This window comes from Triticum urartu, chromosome 6 (assembly GCF_003073215.2).
Source record: "Triticum urartu cultivar G1812 chromosome 6, Tu2.1, whole genome shotgun sequence".
In the NCBI taxonomy this organism is placed as follows: Eukaryota; Viridiplantae; Streptophyta; class Magnoliopsida; order Poales; family Poaceae; genus Triticum; species Triticum urartu.
In genome coordinates this window covers 102,997,181-103,017,293 of record NC_053027.1, presented here as the reverse complement: position 1 = coordinate 103,017,293, position 20,113 = coordinate 102,997,181, and the positions used below count along the sequence as shown (strand labels likewise).

Sequence of the window (20,113 nt, the reverse complement as noted above, 5' to 3'; positions counted from 1 at the left end):
CGAACTTTATTTTTTTTCACTAAAACTTATGCAAACTTCTGGGTTTTTTCACGTAATTTCATGACTGCAAGTAAGGTCTTGGTTCAACGAATTTGTCTGTGAGTTCACTATGTAGTCGTGAGTTGGCCATGTAATAACCGGTAGTCAGTATTTAAAAAAACAGGGATGTCTGTTGCAAGTACGCGAAAATCAGTGAAAAAATAAAGAAAAAAAGAAGGCATTGGTTGCCTGAAACCCAACTGTGTGTGCTCCAGCGCGCCTCTGTTTCCCATTGCCTCATCTCTAGTACGTGTACTTCTAGATGTGTCACCACCAGCGAGGTAGCGATGACAGTAAAAAAACAACACTCGGTGCTTATCTGATTAGTGTGTGCGTGTGGCGCGTTCGCGTGAAGGCGAGCATCTCCGTCGTTCAGGCCTGCGAGCGGCCGCGGCGACCGTGTTCTCTCACCGGCTGGGTGGTGTTGTCGACGCAGGTGAATCAGTCGTCCAACTTTGAGGCGGCGCCCTCCATGCACCGGGGCGCCCCCCACTCGATTTTTTGGCCCGCTTATACTGGTCCAGGATACTCAGCGTTGCCCCCACTTGAAGGGCGTCGGCGGTGGGTGGTTGTCAGCGTGGGTATTGTGGACGGAGCTGAAGTCGACGCGGATATCGATGGTTCCCGGAGAACATGCCAGGACGTGAACGAAGTCGTTGCAGTCAGTAGAAAAGTGACCTGGCCTCCAAACAGAAGACGAAAGCGGCGACGGCACGTGTGTGTGTTCGGAGGAAGCCGCAGCTCCTCCTCGCGTGTCTCCCACTGTGGCTTTGCGTGGGTGGTGGGCTGGTGACGGCAGGCGACTCGCGATCGCGATTCCCGAGACGATAGGATGCGCTCGCGATTAGTTTCCTAATAATTAGATGTGTTCATGATTAGTTATCTAATATGAAGTGTCCGTGATTAGTTTCCTAATAATTAGATGCGTCCATGATTAATTTCTTAATAGAATGCGCGCGTGATTATTTTCCTAATAATAGGTTGCACCTGTGATTAATTTTCTAATAATTAGATGTGCCCGTGATTAGTTTTTTAATACGTGTCCGTGATTATAGTTTCTTAATTGACTGGACGTGGACTTTCATATTTTCCTCCGCGGTGGAGTACGGCCAGTCAATATAAATTGCTAAGTGCACACAAAGAACAAATTAGGTTAAGGCTAGCCGTTAGATTGAGTTTAGTGAGACTAATCATGCGGTGGTAATGTATTCGTGTACGTTTTATGGGGTGCACTTAGAGAAGATAATGTTTGCTCTTTTATAAGTAGTATAGATTTCTCGCGCACGTCGTCCACTTCGTCTCATCAGTTATGCACGTACCCTACCTCGCCGCTGCACTCGCACACATCGACGCCGGTAGTTGTTGGCCGGTCCAGTCGGTCTGACTCGGGCTTCGTCAGCATCGGTCCGGTCCCCCAAAACAGGACCGCTCGCCTCCTCGGTCCGGTCCGGTCCGGTCCGGCCCGCCGGCGGCCGGTCCAAACGACGGCTCGGACCGGGACCAGACCGTGTCCACCCTGAGTCGTACGCACACATCAAAAAAAATGGATTATGTGCAGCCGTTGGATCAAGGAGGAAAATTTCCTATCCTTCCCGTAATTACATTTGTGGCTTCTAGGTCTGGTGGATCCGGACGGAAGTCCCTGCGCCGCCGCCCGTCGCCTCTCGCCGCTATCCGCCGTTATCGAGGATGAGCCGCAGAGGGCAGTCCAGTACTCCACTCCAGCAGTACTGAATCCACGAGAGACATAGCTGCTTGTCTGCTTCACCGGCCGCCATCATACATCAGCAGGTTAACTTCAAGGAATTAAGGTCCGTCACTATTGAATCTTTATGAATCACGATTATACATTCTTTGAACTAAAGTTAAGTTGCTAATTAGATGCAGTAAGATTGTGATTTAGAAATCTAATTTCACTTATTGCTTAATGTTTCAATTATTGAAGGGTGAGGAAGAAGAATAAACTAAAAAATAGATTCAGTTTTCAAGCGGCTCAAATATTACTAAACATGCAAATCCACTTGAGGATCAACCTATGGTAGATGATAGTTCTGATCCCAATGCAGTTGCTATGCAAACAAATGATCAGCATACTATGGCATCAGTAGACATTTCAGGACTAAGTAGAATTGGAAGCACAAGATATAAGAGGAATCTTGGCCCAGCTTCGAGATATTGTGCCTCTAGAACGATTATTATCTTGCTCGCCCCCCTCATGCCCAAATCCTGGCTCCGCCCCTGTTCTCGTGTACATGCGACTTCCTTCCCATTTTCCTTTTCTTCTATTGGCTCGATTCAGATTCTGATACGAGATCTGTTGTTTTAAGTTGCAGCGATTGGGATGGATTGATTATTATTCTGAATGTCTTAATATTATTTTGCCATGGACTCGTCGGATCTTAGTTAGGCCATTTGTCGATTTCGGCTGCACCTTTTTCTTTTATAGTAAAAGAATTCCTGATCCGATTTCATTAGCGATTCCAATTGCACAAGGAGTAGGATTATAGAATACAATCAATACAAACTGATTTTGATTTATATCGTACTCGAATTTGAATTGCAGGGCTACATAAAAACCATCAATAGGCACTTCGAGAAATTCGAATTGCATGACTACATAAAAACCATTGAGCAGGCGGTTTCAGTGCAAGAAGCCAATGGGGAAGAAAAAAATCATGCTAAAACGGCGGCCTATTGAGAAGCCACAACACCTTTATTTTGTCCTGAATGACTGATCATGGGGATACAATATTCGAAAGATCGATTTGACATTTGGCGACGAGCGGAAAGGTGCCATCTGCACCAGCGAGCATATATTACCATCTGCCATGTTTTGCTTGCAGGGACGTCGTGGCGAGCCTAAAGCCATCATGGATGCTTTTGACAACATGATTTTGGCTATGCCACCCTTGGACCACATACATGGGGTGAACAGTTTGGGTCTACACTGTGGTGCCGTAATTGACACTCATGCGCGGACCTTCATTAATGGACCATGGCAGGACACATCGCTGGATATAGTCAACCCAATCTGCATTCCTGTTGGTGGCAGGCTCTTTTTCCTTGGTGATAGCTCCTCCCGGATGCTCTACCAGGCATGTGATGATGCCTACTTCTACAACTTCGTGTGGGCGTGATCGGAGCTCCCCAAGCTAATCTTTCGGTGTCAACTTGTCACATCCTATGCCGTGCACCCAGATGAGAGCACCATCTTCGTTAGCGGGTCGTTCGACGTCCCTAGTCTACCACCTTCAGCATTAACACAACCGATCCCGCCACCATCAGCTTAGAGGAGCATGTGAACCCTCAGTGGAAGCAACATGGTATGTGGCAGTTGCCCTTCACCGGTACCGGACGTGGTTACTTTGATCCTGAGTTGGACGCTTGGGTTGGGCTTTCCGCACAGCTGGACACTATTGGCCACATCTGCTCATGTGATGTGGTGTCTACCAACTCCGGCACAAGCCATCAGCAGTGCCCAGCCATGAAGGTCGGCAAGGAGAACTTGTTCAGCGAGTTCCCAGACGAGAGGCACATAGGTGCCACCCTAGTCTATACGGGTGGTGAGAGCAAACTCTGCCTCCTGGAGGCATCGGCGGCGCCAGGTGTATTCATGTGTATTCATGTGAATACCCAAGATTTGACCTAAAAAAAAAATATATGTCTTATTTAGCAGCTCGCAAGCCACAAGCCCACAGCGGCACAGCCCATCGGGCGGAAGCTACCGCGCGTGCGCAGTCGTTCCCCAGCCCCCGACACGTTCAACCCGACTCGGCCGTTCCCCAAGCCCCCACTCGTCCGTTCCCCAAGCACCCAACCTAACCTAGCGCCTGCTGCTGCAGCGGCGGCGGCGGCGAGTAGCGGCCAGCGGCGGCGGCGGTGGCGAGTAGCGGCCAGCGGCGGCGGCCAGTACCAACCGCAGGCAGCAGCGCGGCAAGCGGAGCCGCTGAACGGGCGACCTGCGGACCAGGTTATATTCTCCTCTTCTCCTAGTCAATGTTGCTCCTAGTTCTAGTGTTTCAGAATTCAGATTCAGTCAGCTCATGAGTAGGTTCTGCTTTTTTTTTTCCTCGAATCGAGTAGTTTCTGCTCTTGAACTGAACTAATGAGTCGAGGATGGGAGCAGCTAGATGGGAGATGTTTTCTAGTGCATACATGTTCCCAGTTACTGTTTCGTTGCTACACAACTATTCTGAATCATATTTCACATGGTGTATCATTAACACAGTCAGCGTGGCTGCCGGTTTAAAATGCAAATAACTTTACTAAGCTACTAAGCTGGCTCTGGGATAAATTTTGTCTAAAGTGGCTTTGTTATATTTCCATAGCATGAATTTAATGTTTTTATAGCCTACAACTATTCTTTAGCAGCTATCATTTAACACTCGAGTTACAGAAAAAACAAATATACAGGTAAATCGAGCAGTTATTCCTATACGAAAAATAAGACTGACAACAGAAATACACAATACATAATTCTTACTTGCATATTTGTAGTTTGGTGGAACAACCAGGTTGCTATTTGCTAGTACATGTATGCACTAGAACGACCAGGTTGCTATTCGCTAGTACATGTATGCACCTGAACCAATTTGCTAGAACGACCAACTTAGTAGATTACTAGATTGCTGATCTATTTTTTCTGATCTTGTATCACAGATGAAGAAGAAGGGTGTTAGCATTGTTGCATTGTGGGAAAGAGCTTCCAAGGCAAATAAAAGAACTTCGACATCTACACCAAATCCTCCTGATGTTGAAGTTGAGAGCAGTATCATTCCTCCTACTATTGAGAGCAATCTGCAACTGGCACTTGTGCAAGCACATGAACCTGATGATGGACACACAGAACCTGAGAGTGCAGCTGGCTCCCCAACCCCAATTGTAGAAGATGATGAAGCAAATGATGAAGTTCAGTTTGAAGTAGATTTGGAAGCACTTGAGTCTGATCCTGGGAAACGGATCCCCATCTCTAGGTACAATGTCAATGACCAGGATAAAGTTAGAAGGAGATACATTGAGTTGGGGGCATGTCAACCAAAGAAACATAATTTTGAGTATAGAGATATAAGTGGATTACAGCGTCGCTTTTCTCCTTCTTGGTTTAAGGATTACAAGTGGCTTGAGTATAGTGTGGACAAACAAGCCGCTTTCTGCTTCGTTTGCTATTTGTTCAAGGATAAAACAAGATGTCCCGGTGAAGATGCTTTTGTGAAGAAGGGATTTAATAACTGGAACATGAAGTCGAGATTGAAGAAACATGAAGGTGAGGTTTGTAGTGCTCATGCTGAAGCTCAAGAGAAGTATGATAGGTTCAGTACACCACAAACATCAATTCGGGAGTCTATTGCTTCAAACACCTCACAATACAAGGCTTTGTATAAACAGCGTTTGACATGGACACTCAAGTGTGTGAGATTTCTGTTGTGCCAAGGCTTGGCATTTAGAGGACATGATGAAAGTGAAGACTCACTAAATAAAGGGAATTTCCTTGAGCTTCTAAATTGGCTAGCATGAAATTTTGAAGAGGTTGACAGGGTTGTTCTCAAGAATGCTCCACAGAACTGCAGGATGACTCACCATGATATACAGCAAGAGGTGATAAAATGTTGTGCACAAGAGACTACTAAACTAGTCATTGAGGAACTTGATGGTGATCATTTTGCAATACTTGCAGATGAATCTAGTGATGTTTATCAGAATGAACAGTTGGCTGTTTGCTTGCGTTATGTTGATAAGAAAGGAAGGGCGGTTGTAAGATTTCTTGGTCTTGCTCATGTTGAAGATACTACCTCTTTGACACTAAAAGCTGCAATTCATAAAATGCTTATGGACTACAATTTGACCTTTGCAATGGTTCATGGGCAAGGATATGATGGAGCTAGTAACATGAGAGGTAATGCTAATGGCCTGAAAAAACTGATTATGGATGAGTCCCCTTCTGCCTACTATCTTCATTGTTTTGCCCATCAACTACAGTTAACTCTTGTTGCTGTTGCTAAGGAGAGTGGTGATTGTACTTGGTTCTTTCAGCAGCTTGCACACTTGTTAAATGCTCTTGGCATGTCTTGTAAAAAGATGAGAATGCTTCGAATAGCTCCGGCTGAAGAACTCATTGATGCATTGGAATTGGAAGAAGTAGAAACAGGAAGTGGGCTGAATCAGGAAATGGGTTTGGGAAGGCCATGTGATACACGTTGGACCTCTCACTTCAAAATTGTGAACCGTGTCATCTCTATGTATGGTACACTACGACGAGTCCTTCGCAAGATTGGAGATGAGTACCATGGTGTGGAGGCACAAGCAGCTCTATCCATAGAGAAAATATTTCGATCATTTGAGTTTGTTTTCATGGCACACTTGATGCAAGAAATATTTGGATACACAGATGAGTTGTGTAGAACTTTGCAAAATCAAGACAAAGATATTGTTCATGCTATTGAGCTTGTTGGTGACACAAAGTATTACTTGGAGGCTTTGAGGACCGATGCTGGATGGGATGATTTTCTCACAAAGGTCACATCTTTTTGTACAAAGCATAAGATCAAAGTTGTTGATATGGAGGGTCCTTACTTTCCCGTTGGTCGGCCTAGAAGAGGTTTATGTAATGGTGTCAACAATTACCACCGCTTCAAGGTTGATATGTTTGTGGGTGTCATTGATAGGCAAATCAGTGAGCTGAATGGCAGATTCGATGAGGTAAACACGGAACTACTTTCTTGCATGGCAGCTTTCTGTCCACTTCATCTATTTGCTGCTTATGGCCAAGAGAAGTTGGTTAGGCTTGCTATAAAGTTTTATGCTTCTGATTTTACAAGTGATGAACTGGCAAGACTTCCATGGCAACTAAACATGTATGTTACTAATGTGCGTAGAGATGAAAGGTTTCAAAATCTGAAAAATCTGTGTCAGCTTTCAGTTATACTTGTTGAGACAAACAAGAATGAATAATATCATATTGTTTACAAGCTTCTTAAGTTGGTATTGATTTTGCCAGTAGCTACTGCTAGTGTTGAAAGGGTATTCTCTTCAATGAGCTATGTGAAGAATAAGTTAAGGAACAAAATGGGTGATGAATATTTGAACAATTGCTTGGTTACATTTGTTGAGAGAGAATTTTTCGATCAAGTGAAGGATGAAGATGTCATCAATCTCTTCCAAAAAGGCGACCGCAAAGTTATATTGTAAGAAGGATATCATCACTTTATCAATCAAAAGGTACTTATGTATTCATGTTGTTATGGTCTGATACATTGAAATATTGCTATTGCAGTTATGCTAGTGTTGTTTTGTTCATATATTGCTAGTGTTGTATTGTTTGGTTCATATACTACATTTAGAGCCAAAAAAAATTTGGATGAATACCCAGCCTTCATTTCCTGGCGCCGCCACTGCTGGAGGTCATCTACATGCAAGCTGACTCGGCTGACAAGCCAACTGAATCTGATGAGAAGAATGAGGACTTCGACGATGGGTTGAATAACACTTACTCCAATGAGACGACTGTTGGCGAGGCGGCTGATTCTGATGAGATGAATGAGTACTCTGCTGATGAGGTGGACGAGGAGCAAGATCATAAACGGTTTTTGCGATTGACGACCTTTTCACTTAGGTATGATAGGAATGGAGACCTGAGAACTGGCAATAGCCGGCGGGTTCGGTACTATAGTTTGCCCCAAGAAGTTAATGACTCGATGCTTGAGTATCCCATGGCATTTTGGATGTAATTAGGAACCATGAATTTGCATATTGCGTCACATAATATGGGCATGATATGCGTCATGTAATTATCACTTGCATGAACAACAGACCATGGGTGGAGATTTAAGGCCGATGTTATTTATGTAGTCACTCAAAAAAATATTACCATGTATTTTGCTTAGCCTTTCTGTATGAAAGTAATCTGCCTTCTGGACTTTTCATCTATAAGCATGGGATTGTGCACATGTTTGTTGCCCCTTAATGGCCTCATGGTGTCTACCGCTCAAACGCTTGCGGGTGATGACAACAGCGGCGACGAGGCGAGCACCTGCCCTCACACATCTCCAGTCAGTGAGGCGACCTGCGGTGCACGTGCTCAACGGGGAGCACAATGACCCAATCTTTTGGTGCGAAGTTCATAGTACTCACCTTAGCCTTGCATTCTTTTGACTCCTCATAGTGAATGAAAACAACACTGTTGCCTTCCCTAAAAAATGACACTTTCCGAATCCACAAATAACCATAACACGATGCTAACAAAAATGATGCACATTTTTAGCAACTTACAGCCAAGTCTGTCCACTAGAACTTACTGGTAACAAATATTATAAGATCTACAACAGACGCATATGAAAACATAAGTGAGACATGCACCATTACCACTGACCAAAGCAGAATAGGCTTTACAAATATTATGAGATTTATTACAACAGACGCTTACAAAAACATGAGTGAGACATGCACCGTTACCCCTGACTAAAGCTGTATAACAAACTTATTCAAAAAAAAATCTGCATAACAGAAATCCCATGCCAATACATGGCATACTTGCCTTGAACGTTGAAACAAAATATGTCAAGTCAACTAAGACATTCAATACTTGGACAGCTTTCTGTACTTTCAGATATGCATCATCTTCTTCATAACCTTTTGTTGCATGGCATCAATGCAACTCAAGAAAGCACATCGCCACAGCTTCCAAAGAAATAACGTACCAAACCATAACCACAAACCAAAAACCGTTCCAGCAATCACTGAGTAGTACATCCAAATGGTTTCAAGTTCTTCATGTTGTTCCATTCCCCTATCCGAGTCATTTTTACATGAAATGTTCAACAGAGAGCCACAAAGTCCCATGTTGTTGCTATAAATTGACGGATCATCCAATGTTTGGAGTTGATTGCCTGTAGGTATCTCCCCGGATAGAAGGTTGTTCGAGAGATTAAGAGAGCTGAGGAATATCAAGTTCGATATGCTAGGAGGAATAGGGCCTGATAGTTTGTTCCACGAGATGTCAAGGGATTCTAACAACTTCAGATTGCCAATATCCTTCGGGATACCACCAGATAGATGATTTCTTGACATATTTAGAAACTGGATGCCTCTAAGATTTGTCAACTCTAAAGGGATTTCACCAGATAGAGAATTGCTGGAGAGATCAATACCAGTCACAAATGCATCTCTTCCCTTAAATGTATGCTCCCGTCCCTTCCAAACTATGTCCGTGCTGCCATTGTAAAAATATCCAAAGGTGGTAGATCGTATGTTGATTGTTAGAACCGGCTGCAACATGTCTGACTGTCTCATTGAAGGAAAATATGCAAAACTTCCTGGTATGGTCCCTACGAATTTATTTTCAGCCAGATCAAGTAATTGCAGATGGGAGAGCTGTGATAGCTGCCAAGGAATACTTCCATAGAACATATTTGATCGCAGTCTAAGGATCCTCAGCAGATGATTGCTTTCCCCTATCCACGGAGGAATTGCACCAGAAATCTCATTGTTCCCGAGATCTAAAATAACAAGGCTTTTGAAGTTCTTCATCACTGCTGGAAAGCAACCTGTGAACTTGTTGTTCGACAACTGCAGCAATCTTAGTGAAGTATTGTAGTAAGTTGAGGTTGGAACTTCTCCAGAAAAAGCATTGCTTGACAAATCCAAGGATTGTAAATCTTTCAAGTTCCACAAGCAACCAGGAAACTGTCCAATTAACTTATTATTTGATAGACCCAAGAGTCGCAAATGTTTTAGTTGACAAAAGGCAGACAATGGTTCTGACAAGAAGCTGCTATTCCCAGCCACCTTAAGAACTGCCAACTTCCTGCTATCAAGATTAGGAATGATACCTGTAAACTTGTTGCTAGACAAGTCAAGGACAACAAGATTTACCAACAACGCGATGGCTGCAGTAAGCTCGCCCTCAAGATGGTTGTAGCTGATGTCAAGGAATTTCAAAGATGTCGCATTACCGATATCTGGCGGTATTGTTCCAGTTATGTGATTCTTGTACAAGGACAATAGCTGCAAGTTCCGCATGCTTCCCATCTCCACTGGGATCGAGCCAATAAAATTGTTGTTGTACAGGGCGAGAAAAACAAGGTCCTTCCACTTGCTGATCTGTGGGAGGATGCTTCCGGTCAACCAGTTGTTGGATACATCAAAAACCTTCATCTTGGTCCAGTTTGTAGAAATCTCTTGTGGAATGGTACCATTGATTCTGTTGTTCCCTATGTCAAAATAGTGCAAATTCCGCAGTCTGCCATAAGATGGTGGCACGCTTCCAAACAAATGATTCCCTTCCAGTACCATGTGTTCAAGACTGGTAAGATTCCCCAGCTCGGGCGGAAGACTAGAAATCAAATCAGTGTTTCCAATGTTAAGCCGCTGTAGCAACTGAAGCTCCCCAAGTGAGGTTGGGATCGACCCACCAAGTGAGTTGTTGTACAGCGAAAGTATTCTCAATCCTGTTATCATCCCAAGCTCCTTAGGGATTCCTCCTGTGAGATTGTTTGAGTTGAGATATAGCCACTTGAGCTTTTGGAGCCTTGAGAGTGAGCGAGGGATGGAACCAGAGAATCCATTAGAGGATAAATTCAGATACCACAATCTTGGAACCATCTCAGGCAGTGAATCTGGTAACGGCCCTGAGAAGGCGTTACCCGATAAATCTAGAGACCTCATACTAGGACTAGAGCAGTTGAGGATGAATTGTGGGAAGGTACCATTGAGGTCATTATTAGCTAGAGATAGCAACTTCAAAGTGGACATAGGTGAAAACTTGGCATATTCCGGGTTGGTCAAGTGGTTATTTCCCAAATCTAACTCAACAATCACTGGAAGCTTACTAAGTTGGTAGGGAATGGCACCAGCAAGATTATTATAGCTCAAGTCCAGAACATCAAGGGACATCAACATGGAGATATTGGCTGGGACGACGCCAACAAGGTTGTTGTTGTAAAGATCTAGCAGAGTGAGGTTCTGGAACGCTGCAGAGTAGAAGGCATGAAGCGTACCATGGAGCCCCGCGTTATGAAGTTGGAGCTCGGTAACATGTCCGGCGGCATCACAGGTGACGCCGAACCAAGAGCATGTAGAGTTGGTAATCGACCAAGAGGACAGCAAGTTGGCACCAATCAAAGTGGACTTCCATCGAAGTAGTGCTTCTGCTTCCGGGTTGGTCGCCTTGGCCGTGCATACGAGCAGGAAAACGTATATATGGAAGAATTTCAGCAGCGCCATTGCAGCGGACAGAATGTTGTATGCATTGCCTTTAGAAGTAGCTGCACATGGACCAAAGTTATTATATGGGAAAAGGTGAATATATTTCAGCGTTGTCGCAGTCACTGGGCGGGGTATATGTTCATAAAGAAATCAGACTTGGGGTTACCATGTGAGGAAAATATCAAACCTATCAGTAATGAGAGGCAACACTCTTGGCTATCCCAATTCCTAGCCCCACAGGGGTGTGATTGCAGGTAAAGTCATGGCTGATGACTGAGACTGCTCAGAGTATGTATGTGGTTGTAACCGTCTGCTAACACAAAGCCAACCAGCTGCATTGCTAAAGTCCAACGCTCCAATCAGCCAGTCCATGTCTAGGATTGAATGCCAATTCTTGCCCACATGGAACCTTCAAAAGTCTACAATGAGATAAAAATAAATAGCATAACCCATCTTTGGTTCAGTTCAAGCAATTATGTGGCTGTGAGCTTCTGTACCTAAATCATCCAATTATATGCATATAATTCAGACGCTTATTTCACTAGCACGGGTAGCCAACTGTATCTAGAGGGGGATGACAAATACACGAACTCGTGCGTCGTGCCAGATGCAACAACAGGCTTGCTCGCTTCCCTACTGACGGCATCTTGTAGCAACCTTCAGATTGTCAACTGACCATTAACTTATAAATTTATTTTTGAAAACCAAACACAAAATCTGCAGAAAGGGATGAAAAACAAACACATCTACTCCCCCTCCTTAGGATCCTCCGACTTGATCGCAGCTTGAGGGCGATGAGGAGGTCGTCTCCGGCAGGCCTCCGGCACATGTGGTCACAGCCTCATAGGAGAGAACGATGGTCTGGCTGCCGGAGAGGAGGATGGTGTTGAGCTCATGACCGACTATACAAATACGCCTAAGCAAAACTCGAAAAAAATACTAACCGCAACCATGAAACATACATAACTGTAACTCACATATTTCAGAGAATCAAAGCCTGATACAAATTACGTTTCGAAAAAAAAGCCTAATACAAATATGTAGAAAATTGATCTCTCACATATACTGTAACAAATTATAATTCAATTCTGTCCCATGCTCGCATGAAGAAATACTGTCTGTTGGTAATGATCTAAACGCTCTTATATTTCTTTACGGAGGGAGTACATCTGCATCCACTTCCACTGCATAAAGTAAACAACAGAAAACTTCAAGAAAGCAACATAGTGGGACACAAAGTGCCATGCTGTCAGGTACGCTTCATCTTCAGCATAAACTTCTGCTGCATGGCATCGATGCAACTGAAGAACGTAAACCTCCAGATGCTCCAGAAAAACAATGTTCCAAACCATATCCAGAAACCAAAGACAGTTCCAGCAATCACTGAGTAGTACAGCCACAGGGTTTCAAGTTGATGGTGGCCTTCCTTTGCCCCATCCAGTGCTGTTGTAGAACTCGAACCATTTTTACATGGAATGCTCAGGGGGACACCACATAGTCCCAGGTTGTTGCTATAGATGGAGGGGTCATCCAGTGTTTGTAGCTGATTTCCTGAAGGTATCTCTCCTTGAAGAAGGTTGTTGGAGAGATTAAGAGAGCTGAGGAACATCAGGTGTGATATGCTTGGAGGAATAGGACCTGAGAGCTTGTTCCATGAGAGGTCAAGAGACTCCACATCTTTTAAATTACCAATGTTACTTGGGATAGCACCAGATAAATTATTTCTTGACAGGTTCAGGAACCGAATGGCTCCAAGATTCAACAATTCTGCAGGGATCTCGCCAGAAAGGTAGTTGCTTGATAGATCAATACCAGTCATAAGCATAATTTTTCTACTGTAATTATAATCACGCCCCTTCCAGATTATGTCAACCTGGTCACTGTAGTGAGGCAGAAAGCTGTCAACCATCACCATGGGCCCGCTGTTATGTTCCAGTTCTGGCTTTGTCATGATTGTGTAATTAAAGTTAGCAAAACTTACAGGTATGTGACCTGTAAGATTGTTGTCAGCAAGGTCAAGCAACTGGAGATCAGAGAGTTGTGATACCTCGCAAGGAATACTTCCATGAAACATATTTGACCGCAGCCGGAGAATTCTTAGCATAGAGAGGCTAGCTCCTATCCATGAAGGAATTTTGCCTGAAAACATATTGCCTCCAAGATCCAAAAATTCCAGGAGTTCTAAGTTCTTCAGAACAGATGGAAAGCAGCCTGTCAAGTTGTTGTTTGATAGATCTACTGAATCTAGTTGAGAAAAGTCAACCGTCGAGGCTGTAACTTCTTCAGCAAAGGCATTGCTTGACAAATCCATGTATGTAACAGAAGGTATGTTCCAAAAACAACCAGGGACCGCTCCAGATATGAGATTCTTCGACAAGTCCAATAGTTTTAGATTAGGTAGCTCACAAAAATTATTGTCGGCGATGCCCGTGAACTTGTTTCCAGACAGGAGTATATCAGTGAGAGGAAGGAGGGACAAGATTCCTGGAATCTCTCCCTCCAAGAGGTTGTTGCTGAGGTCAAGGATTTGTAAATAAGACAAATTACCAAACTCCAATGGTATTGTACCAGTAAGGTTATTACTGGATAAGTCCAGTGCATAAAGGCTGGGGAGATATCCTAGCTCTGCACGGACCTTTCCGATGAGGCAGTTGCCTCGGAGGACCAGTGTGTCTATTACCTCCCACCTAGTGATCTCCGGTGGGATGCTCCCGACCAAGTCGTTGTTTGCCACATCAAAAGTACGGAGCAAGGTCCAGTTTGAGAACCACTCCAATGGGATGCTGCCGCTGAGATGGTGGTTGTTCCCCACTTGAAACGTTTGCATTTTATTCATCCTAGAAAAAGACGGTGGCAACTCTCCAGAGAGTATGTTCCTTGACAGGTCCATGTTTCCCAGATTAGTTAGGTTACTGAGCCCCTTTGGGATTCCTCCAGTAAGATTGTTCTCCGGAGATAGAGGCTTTCAATCCTTGCAAGTTTGGAGAGCGACTGTGGTATGCACCCAAAGAACATGTTGGAGGATAGATCAATGAGCCTTAAATTTGGTGCTATATCTGGCAGGGTCGTCGGTATCGAACCCGTGAAGGAGTTACTTGATAGGTCAAGTTGTACCAACCAAACGTTGGTACGGTTGAGGATGAACTGTGGAAAGGTGCCATGTAGGTTGTTGCTATTTAGAGATAATAGCGACAAAGTGGGCATAGGCGAGAACTTGGTATGGTCTGGGTTGGTCAAGTGGTTATTTCCCAAATCTAACTCAGCAATCTTTGGGAGATTGCTGAGCTGGTAGGGGATGTCACCAACAAGATTATTCCAGCTCAAATCCAGACTTGTGAGGGTGAGAAACAAAGAGATATTTACCGGGATGACACCGAAAATGTTATTGTAGTAGAGATCAATCCCTGTGAGGTTCTGGAATGCAGGAGAGTATAAGGCATCTAGTGTACCTTTGAGGTCGCATGCAGGAAGACGGAGCAGAGTAACATGACCGGCTGCATCACAGGTGACGCCGTGCCAATAGCAGGTCGGATTGGCATGCGACCATGAGGACAGAGAGGTGGAGTTGAGCAAAGTGGATTTCCATCGGAGGAGCGCTTCTCCTTCGGGGCTGATTGCACTGGCCATGCATAGCAGCAACAGCAGGAGAGGATTAGTAGCCGAGACAAACAGAAGATTTTTGAGTTGGGATGCCATCGCCAAACTAGATGAACTGCACGCTTGTTTTGCCTCCACGAACTAGGTATTTAGGCCCGGAGACTGCATTCCAGGAAGCAGATGAACGCAGGTCCACTCGCTCCCCTATCATCAATGATCCAATAGCACTCAAGGAAAAGGCGAAAAGCTAGCACCAACCTTTTGAATAAACCATATGCCGTGTTAGAAAGGGCTGTGACTTGGCTCAAGAAGAATAAGTGCACAGATTTCCGGTCCAAAGAACAGACATCTTCAGTCGTCGTCAAGTCAACCATCCTATATCTTTCTCATCCTACAGTTCAGAACTCACTACAAATTAGCATATTTGTGGCATTTATCAATGCGTAATGTACATTTGTGGCAGAGGCACTGGTTCCTACGTAGTTCAAGTTTTTATTTGGTGTCGCAGGTGATTTATGTGGCTGAATTTTAGTTGCAAAACAGGAGTCTGTGAGAGGACATGTTCTTTCTGAGCATTTAGTTCAAATCTGGTGTTTCCACGTAGTACATTGTATGGATGCGATGGGAAGGTAGACTGGAGCTACACATGCATGCGAACAGCGTTGGCCTGGTAAGCAGGTTAATACTCCCGTGCCGTTCCGACAACGCTGCCGTGTTCTCTCCTGCATGCTGCATGTGCAGGTAATGCGCTTACTGAGAGCGAGCTAGCTGTACTACATACTAGCAAAAAAAAATTCGGAGACTACATACTCCCTCCGTCCCACAATATAAGATTATTTTTTAGCTATGTTTAGTTTGAAAAACGTTTTTATATTGTGGGGCGGATGGAGTAGCTCGTTACCAACGGTCCAACACCTTCTTCCGGGAAATTCTCCCAACCTTTTGCACCAGGTTGATGTGGGTTAATTTGCTACAGTACTGAATATGAAATGTGCACATACGTACTTTTCTTATCGGATATTACTATTGAAGATCAGGCCCTATGGATCCCCACTTTTTAAATTTTAATACTGTAATTAAATCTTAATGTTTCAGGAAAATCTGGAAAAGTAGCAAATGTATTATTCACTTTTTAAATTCTAGCATGCACTTCATGATGAATATATACGTCCAAATGTGAGCTGCAAAAAAACAAAATCATGAATTTGTTTAGCACATGTATTATTCACTATAAAAGTCTATGATTTTCTATGTATGGCTCACATCATAATATATTTCATCATGAAAATTTACAACCATGAGTATACATATCTGGGTGTACTTGTGTTTTTTTAGAATTGTTTGAAACTTTAAATTTTGATTTTCGTTATAATTTTCTTAAAAAAATTGGGCTCCATTGGCCAATAATCTGCAGTCCCTTACTTTGGCACTCCTTATTTACTTGACTTGCTAAGTGGCATTAAAAGAAAGTTACTTTTTCTCTATTCATGCAACACAAATATCATTTAGTAAGATACATATAGCTTTTCTGAGAACACGCAGAAGATCTGCAGTGAAAGGACATGTTTTACTATTACTGTGCTCACAAATTAGCATCCAGCACCCTCAAAATAATAATTAAATAAACAAATTACCATCCAAATGGACTTAAGCGTTAGGACTTAGGATCCACAGAAAGACAGTGATATTGTTGTTTCCTCACAGAAAAATGAATAGGGGAGGAAATGTTTTGTGGGAAGCAACAAGGTGCACTATTGATGCTTAAACTCGGATTGCAAACCCTCAGATTCAAGTCTCTTAATCTGAAGAGATAAATAGTCTAACAAGGCATCTACGCCAAAATGGCTTGCTCAAGATGAAACGTTGCAGCTGCCCGTTCAACAAGCTCCTATGATTGTGTCCTATGTTGTGCCTACTCCCTTGAAAGCTGTTTTCACTGCTTCTTCCTTGATGATGTATCGGGCAGGGCTTCTGAAGATGGAGGATAGAGCCACATTTCAAGCTGGAGTGCAGAGGGTGATTCAGGTGGCCTCGTCTCTGGCCGATCATTCTGCTTCTCGGGGCAGGCTCATGATTGAAGATGCTGCTGGTGTTCAGCGTGGATGAAAGATGATTGCTATGCTCTGGTTCTATATGCCTGCTGAGATAGTCTTTGCAAGATTTTTGTGATCTGAGATCCCAGCCCTGTGCTACTGCTCGTAGTTGGTGGTGTTAATAGGTCTTTGCCCTGTGGTAAGTGTTTCGACAGCGAGCACCTGCAGCGGGTTTCCTGTTAATGCCCCAGCTCGCTTCTCCACTTTCCCGCCCCCTTTTCTGTTGGTTCAGTTGTAGCTAAGATTTGCGTACTGAATATTTTCGTTGAGCAATTAATGGAAAGGTGTGTGAGCCCGGTTGGAAAAAAGTACTGACAACACAATTCAGCTAACGTTTCAGGCGAAGAAAGGAATTGCAACACAAACTAACCTGAAAACACTATAGGAACCACATTTTGTCAAGATGATCATCCCTTGAATTAGCGGCTGTATGGAAGTGAATTATGTCCGACGAGTTGATCCTCTTGGTGATTTAGCTTCTTCACACAGCCCTGCTGCCACTTAGGCGGAAACTGCGACGGAAGCTTGCCATGGCACTTGTCACATGTCAACCGATCATACAAGAACACATCCTCTAGATTGACCGATATTTGCATGGCACGCTTGATGTAGTTCATCATGTAGTCTCGAGCTTGAAACCCGAAGATGACGAGCGTGGCCAGACTGTGATGCTGGAAACAGTTGCAGATGATTTCCACTGTGCACCTTTATCCTCACTATACGAGAGTGAATTCCTCTCCTTTGTATCTGTTTCCATTTTACCCCAAATGATCCCATGCCCGTAAGAAGCTCTTTTCATGCAAAACCTTGACAAGTACTGACAACACAAAAGTGTTCAGCTATCTTTTCAGGCAAAAAATGGAACTGCAGCACAAACTAACCTGAAAACACTACAGGAACCACAGCTTATCAACATGATCAGGCCTTAAATAGCCGATGGTCTGGAATTGCATTATGGCAGACGACTTGATCCCATTTGTGATAAACTTCTCCACACGGTCCTGCTTCCACTTAGGCGGAAACCGCGACGGGATGCTGCGGCACTTGTCACACGTCAACCGATCATACAAGAACACGTCCTTTAGATTGACGGCTGTTTCCACGACACGCCTGACATAGTTCATCATGTAGTCTCGAGCTCGGAACCCGAAGATGGCGAGCGTGACCAGACTCTGATGATGGAAAGCAGTTGCAGATGGTTCCCATTCTGCACCCTTATTCTCACTGTACGAGAGTGACTTCCTCTCCTTTGCATCTGTTTTCATTTCACACAGATGATCCCATACCTGTATACCATAGGAAGATAGGTAAACAGAAACATTTTAAGTGACTCACAGCCATTCGTATTCAATGTGAATAATGGCAAACTTCAAAATTCGGTAGATAGAAGAGAGCAAGATTTAGGTAAGAACATACACTCATGTACAGCTCCTTCAGGTTCGGCGTGGCTTTAAGTATGAACAATGTCCAGGTGAGATCATACCCCTCAGGCATATTACTTAGATTCACAAACCTTAATTGGTGGAACACATATGCCAGCCTTTCCGTCAGACATTCTGGTTGAACCCAAATCTGCTACAAACGAAAACATGATGAGCTGAGCAAATAAGAAGTGTGACCAGAGCTAGGGAAAAAAAGCATTTTTGACATACCTTTTCAGAATTAAATCCCAGCTTCAAGCGTCTCACAGATGGAGTACGCCTAAGAAACTTGCTTAACTTGATCATCTTGTGCCAACTAAGACTGACATTTGTGAGGCTTACAGTATCAAGCAACGGGACATAACCAAAAGATAGTGGATCTTCAAAAGAGATCCAACCCTCAAAGACGATGCGTGTGAGTTTCGGAAGTGAGTTGAGCTCAACTCTTTCAAACGAACAATTAACAATAGCGAGCTCACTGAGTTGCGTGTGCTCAACTTGCAGCACGGTCCAACTTCCTGAGTCACAATGGAACAGTCGTAGATGATTCAAACGTTTGCAAGTGTTGAGGACGTTAGGGATGTCTGATTCACCAAATCTCAGATTCTCTAGGTTAAGGCGTGTGAGACCACCAAATGCATTTGGACATGCATCAAAGAACAGCATGAATTGTCGCCCGTAGATGACCAGATCATCATCGTCGCAAAATATATTATCTCTCTCCGTCAAAATTGTGAACTCAGCTATCTGAACCTTCTGGGTTGCCATGGCGTAAGCAACAGCATGCCCAATGGATATTGGATCATCTTCTCTCAAGAAGAACGTCATGCACAGAAACTGGATGGTATTTCGGCTTAAATCTCTGCGTGCCAGGATGCTCTTTGTCACTTTAACCACAGCTTCGTTGCCCCGAACAATTTCAGCATTGTTGCAATTGAACGCGTCTAAGAAGTCCCAAACATTTATCACAAGTCGAGAGAGCATAGCAGGGAGGTGCCGCCACCGCCCAGAGAGGACACTGGTTCTTGCGGCCTTCGCGGATATCAAGTCGATCAATGATGGTAAGCAAAATGTGTTCAGGCAAGTTGCTGAGCCTGTCATCTCCATTGTCTTCCTGCTTCGGACAACTGTCACTCTGCATTTAGAGTAGAAACAAATCAGAGTTGATTCTGTATTGAAGTATGAAAGCTGCAATTTCAACAGTCTCAAAGACGCAAATTCGAAACGTTCTCAGAGATGCTAGTAATAGCTTCTTAGTCTGAAAAATGCAACTTTTCCTGCGGCATCACTGACGAAAGGAAACGGATCTAGAGATATGGGACAAGAAGGAACTCACCACCATTGTGCGGATTAGCCAAGAAGAGGGCAGAGAAAAATAGCCGGGAGTGGGGCGGTCGGCGTCGTGGCTGCTCTCCACTGAATCTTACGGGTTCGGTGGTGAGTGGTGACCGCTCGGGCGTATATATACAACTGATCGATTTCCGCCTCCGGCTGCAACCCGGAGAACGAAAACGAGAGAGACTCGGACAAGCCTCGAGGGGACGGAACGATTTCCGTTTGCAGCTCGAGGAAGAACTGCTTTTTGTTTCCCCGCCTCTTCGGAAACATCACAGGTAGCGATGATGCAGAACGACGAGCCGCCGGGGACGAATCAGCGCGGCGGCTCTCCGTTGCATACGACGATGATGCGGCGCCACGCGACGGCTTTGGATGAGAGCATGGCCAAGGCGCGGCGAGGGGTCTCGGCTGCGTCGGCGCCCGACC

At 44.2% G+C, this 20,113-nt stretch overlaps 1 protein-coding gene and 2 pseudogenes across 1 annotated transcript; 1 reads left to right on the top strand and 2 right to left on the bottom strand.

Annotated features, from left to right (window-relative positions):
- The first annotated feature begins 3,523 nt into the window (after positions 1 to 3,523).
- Positions 3,524 to 7,929, top strand: LOC125516635. The gene is made up of 3 exons (XM_048682004.1): positions 3,524 to 3,664; positions 3,716 to 4,009; positions 4,699 to 7,929. The coding sequence occupies exons 1-3, from the start codon at positions 3,524 to 3,526 to the stop codon at positions 5,551 to 5,553; spliced, it is 1,290 nt and encodes a 429-aa protein (XP_048537961.1). The 3' UTR covers positions 5,554 to 7,929.
- Positions 7,930 to 8,367: 438 nt separating this feature from the next.
- Positions 8,368 to 16,304, bottom strand: LOC125516634 (annotated as a pseudogene).
- A 173-nt stretch (positions 16,305 to 16,477) lies between these two features.
- Positions 16,478 to 19,490, bottom strand: LOC125515978 (annotated as a pseudogene).
- Between the last annotated feature and the right edge of the window lie 623 nt (positions 19,491 to 20,113).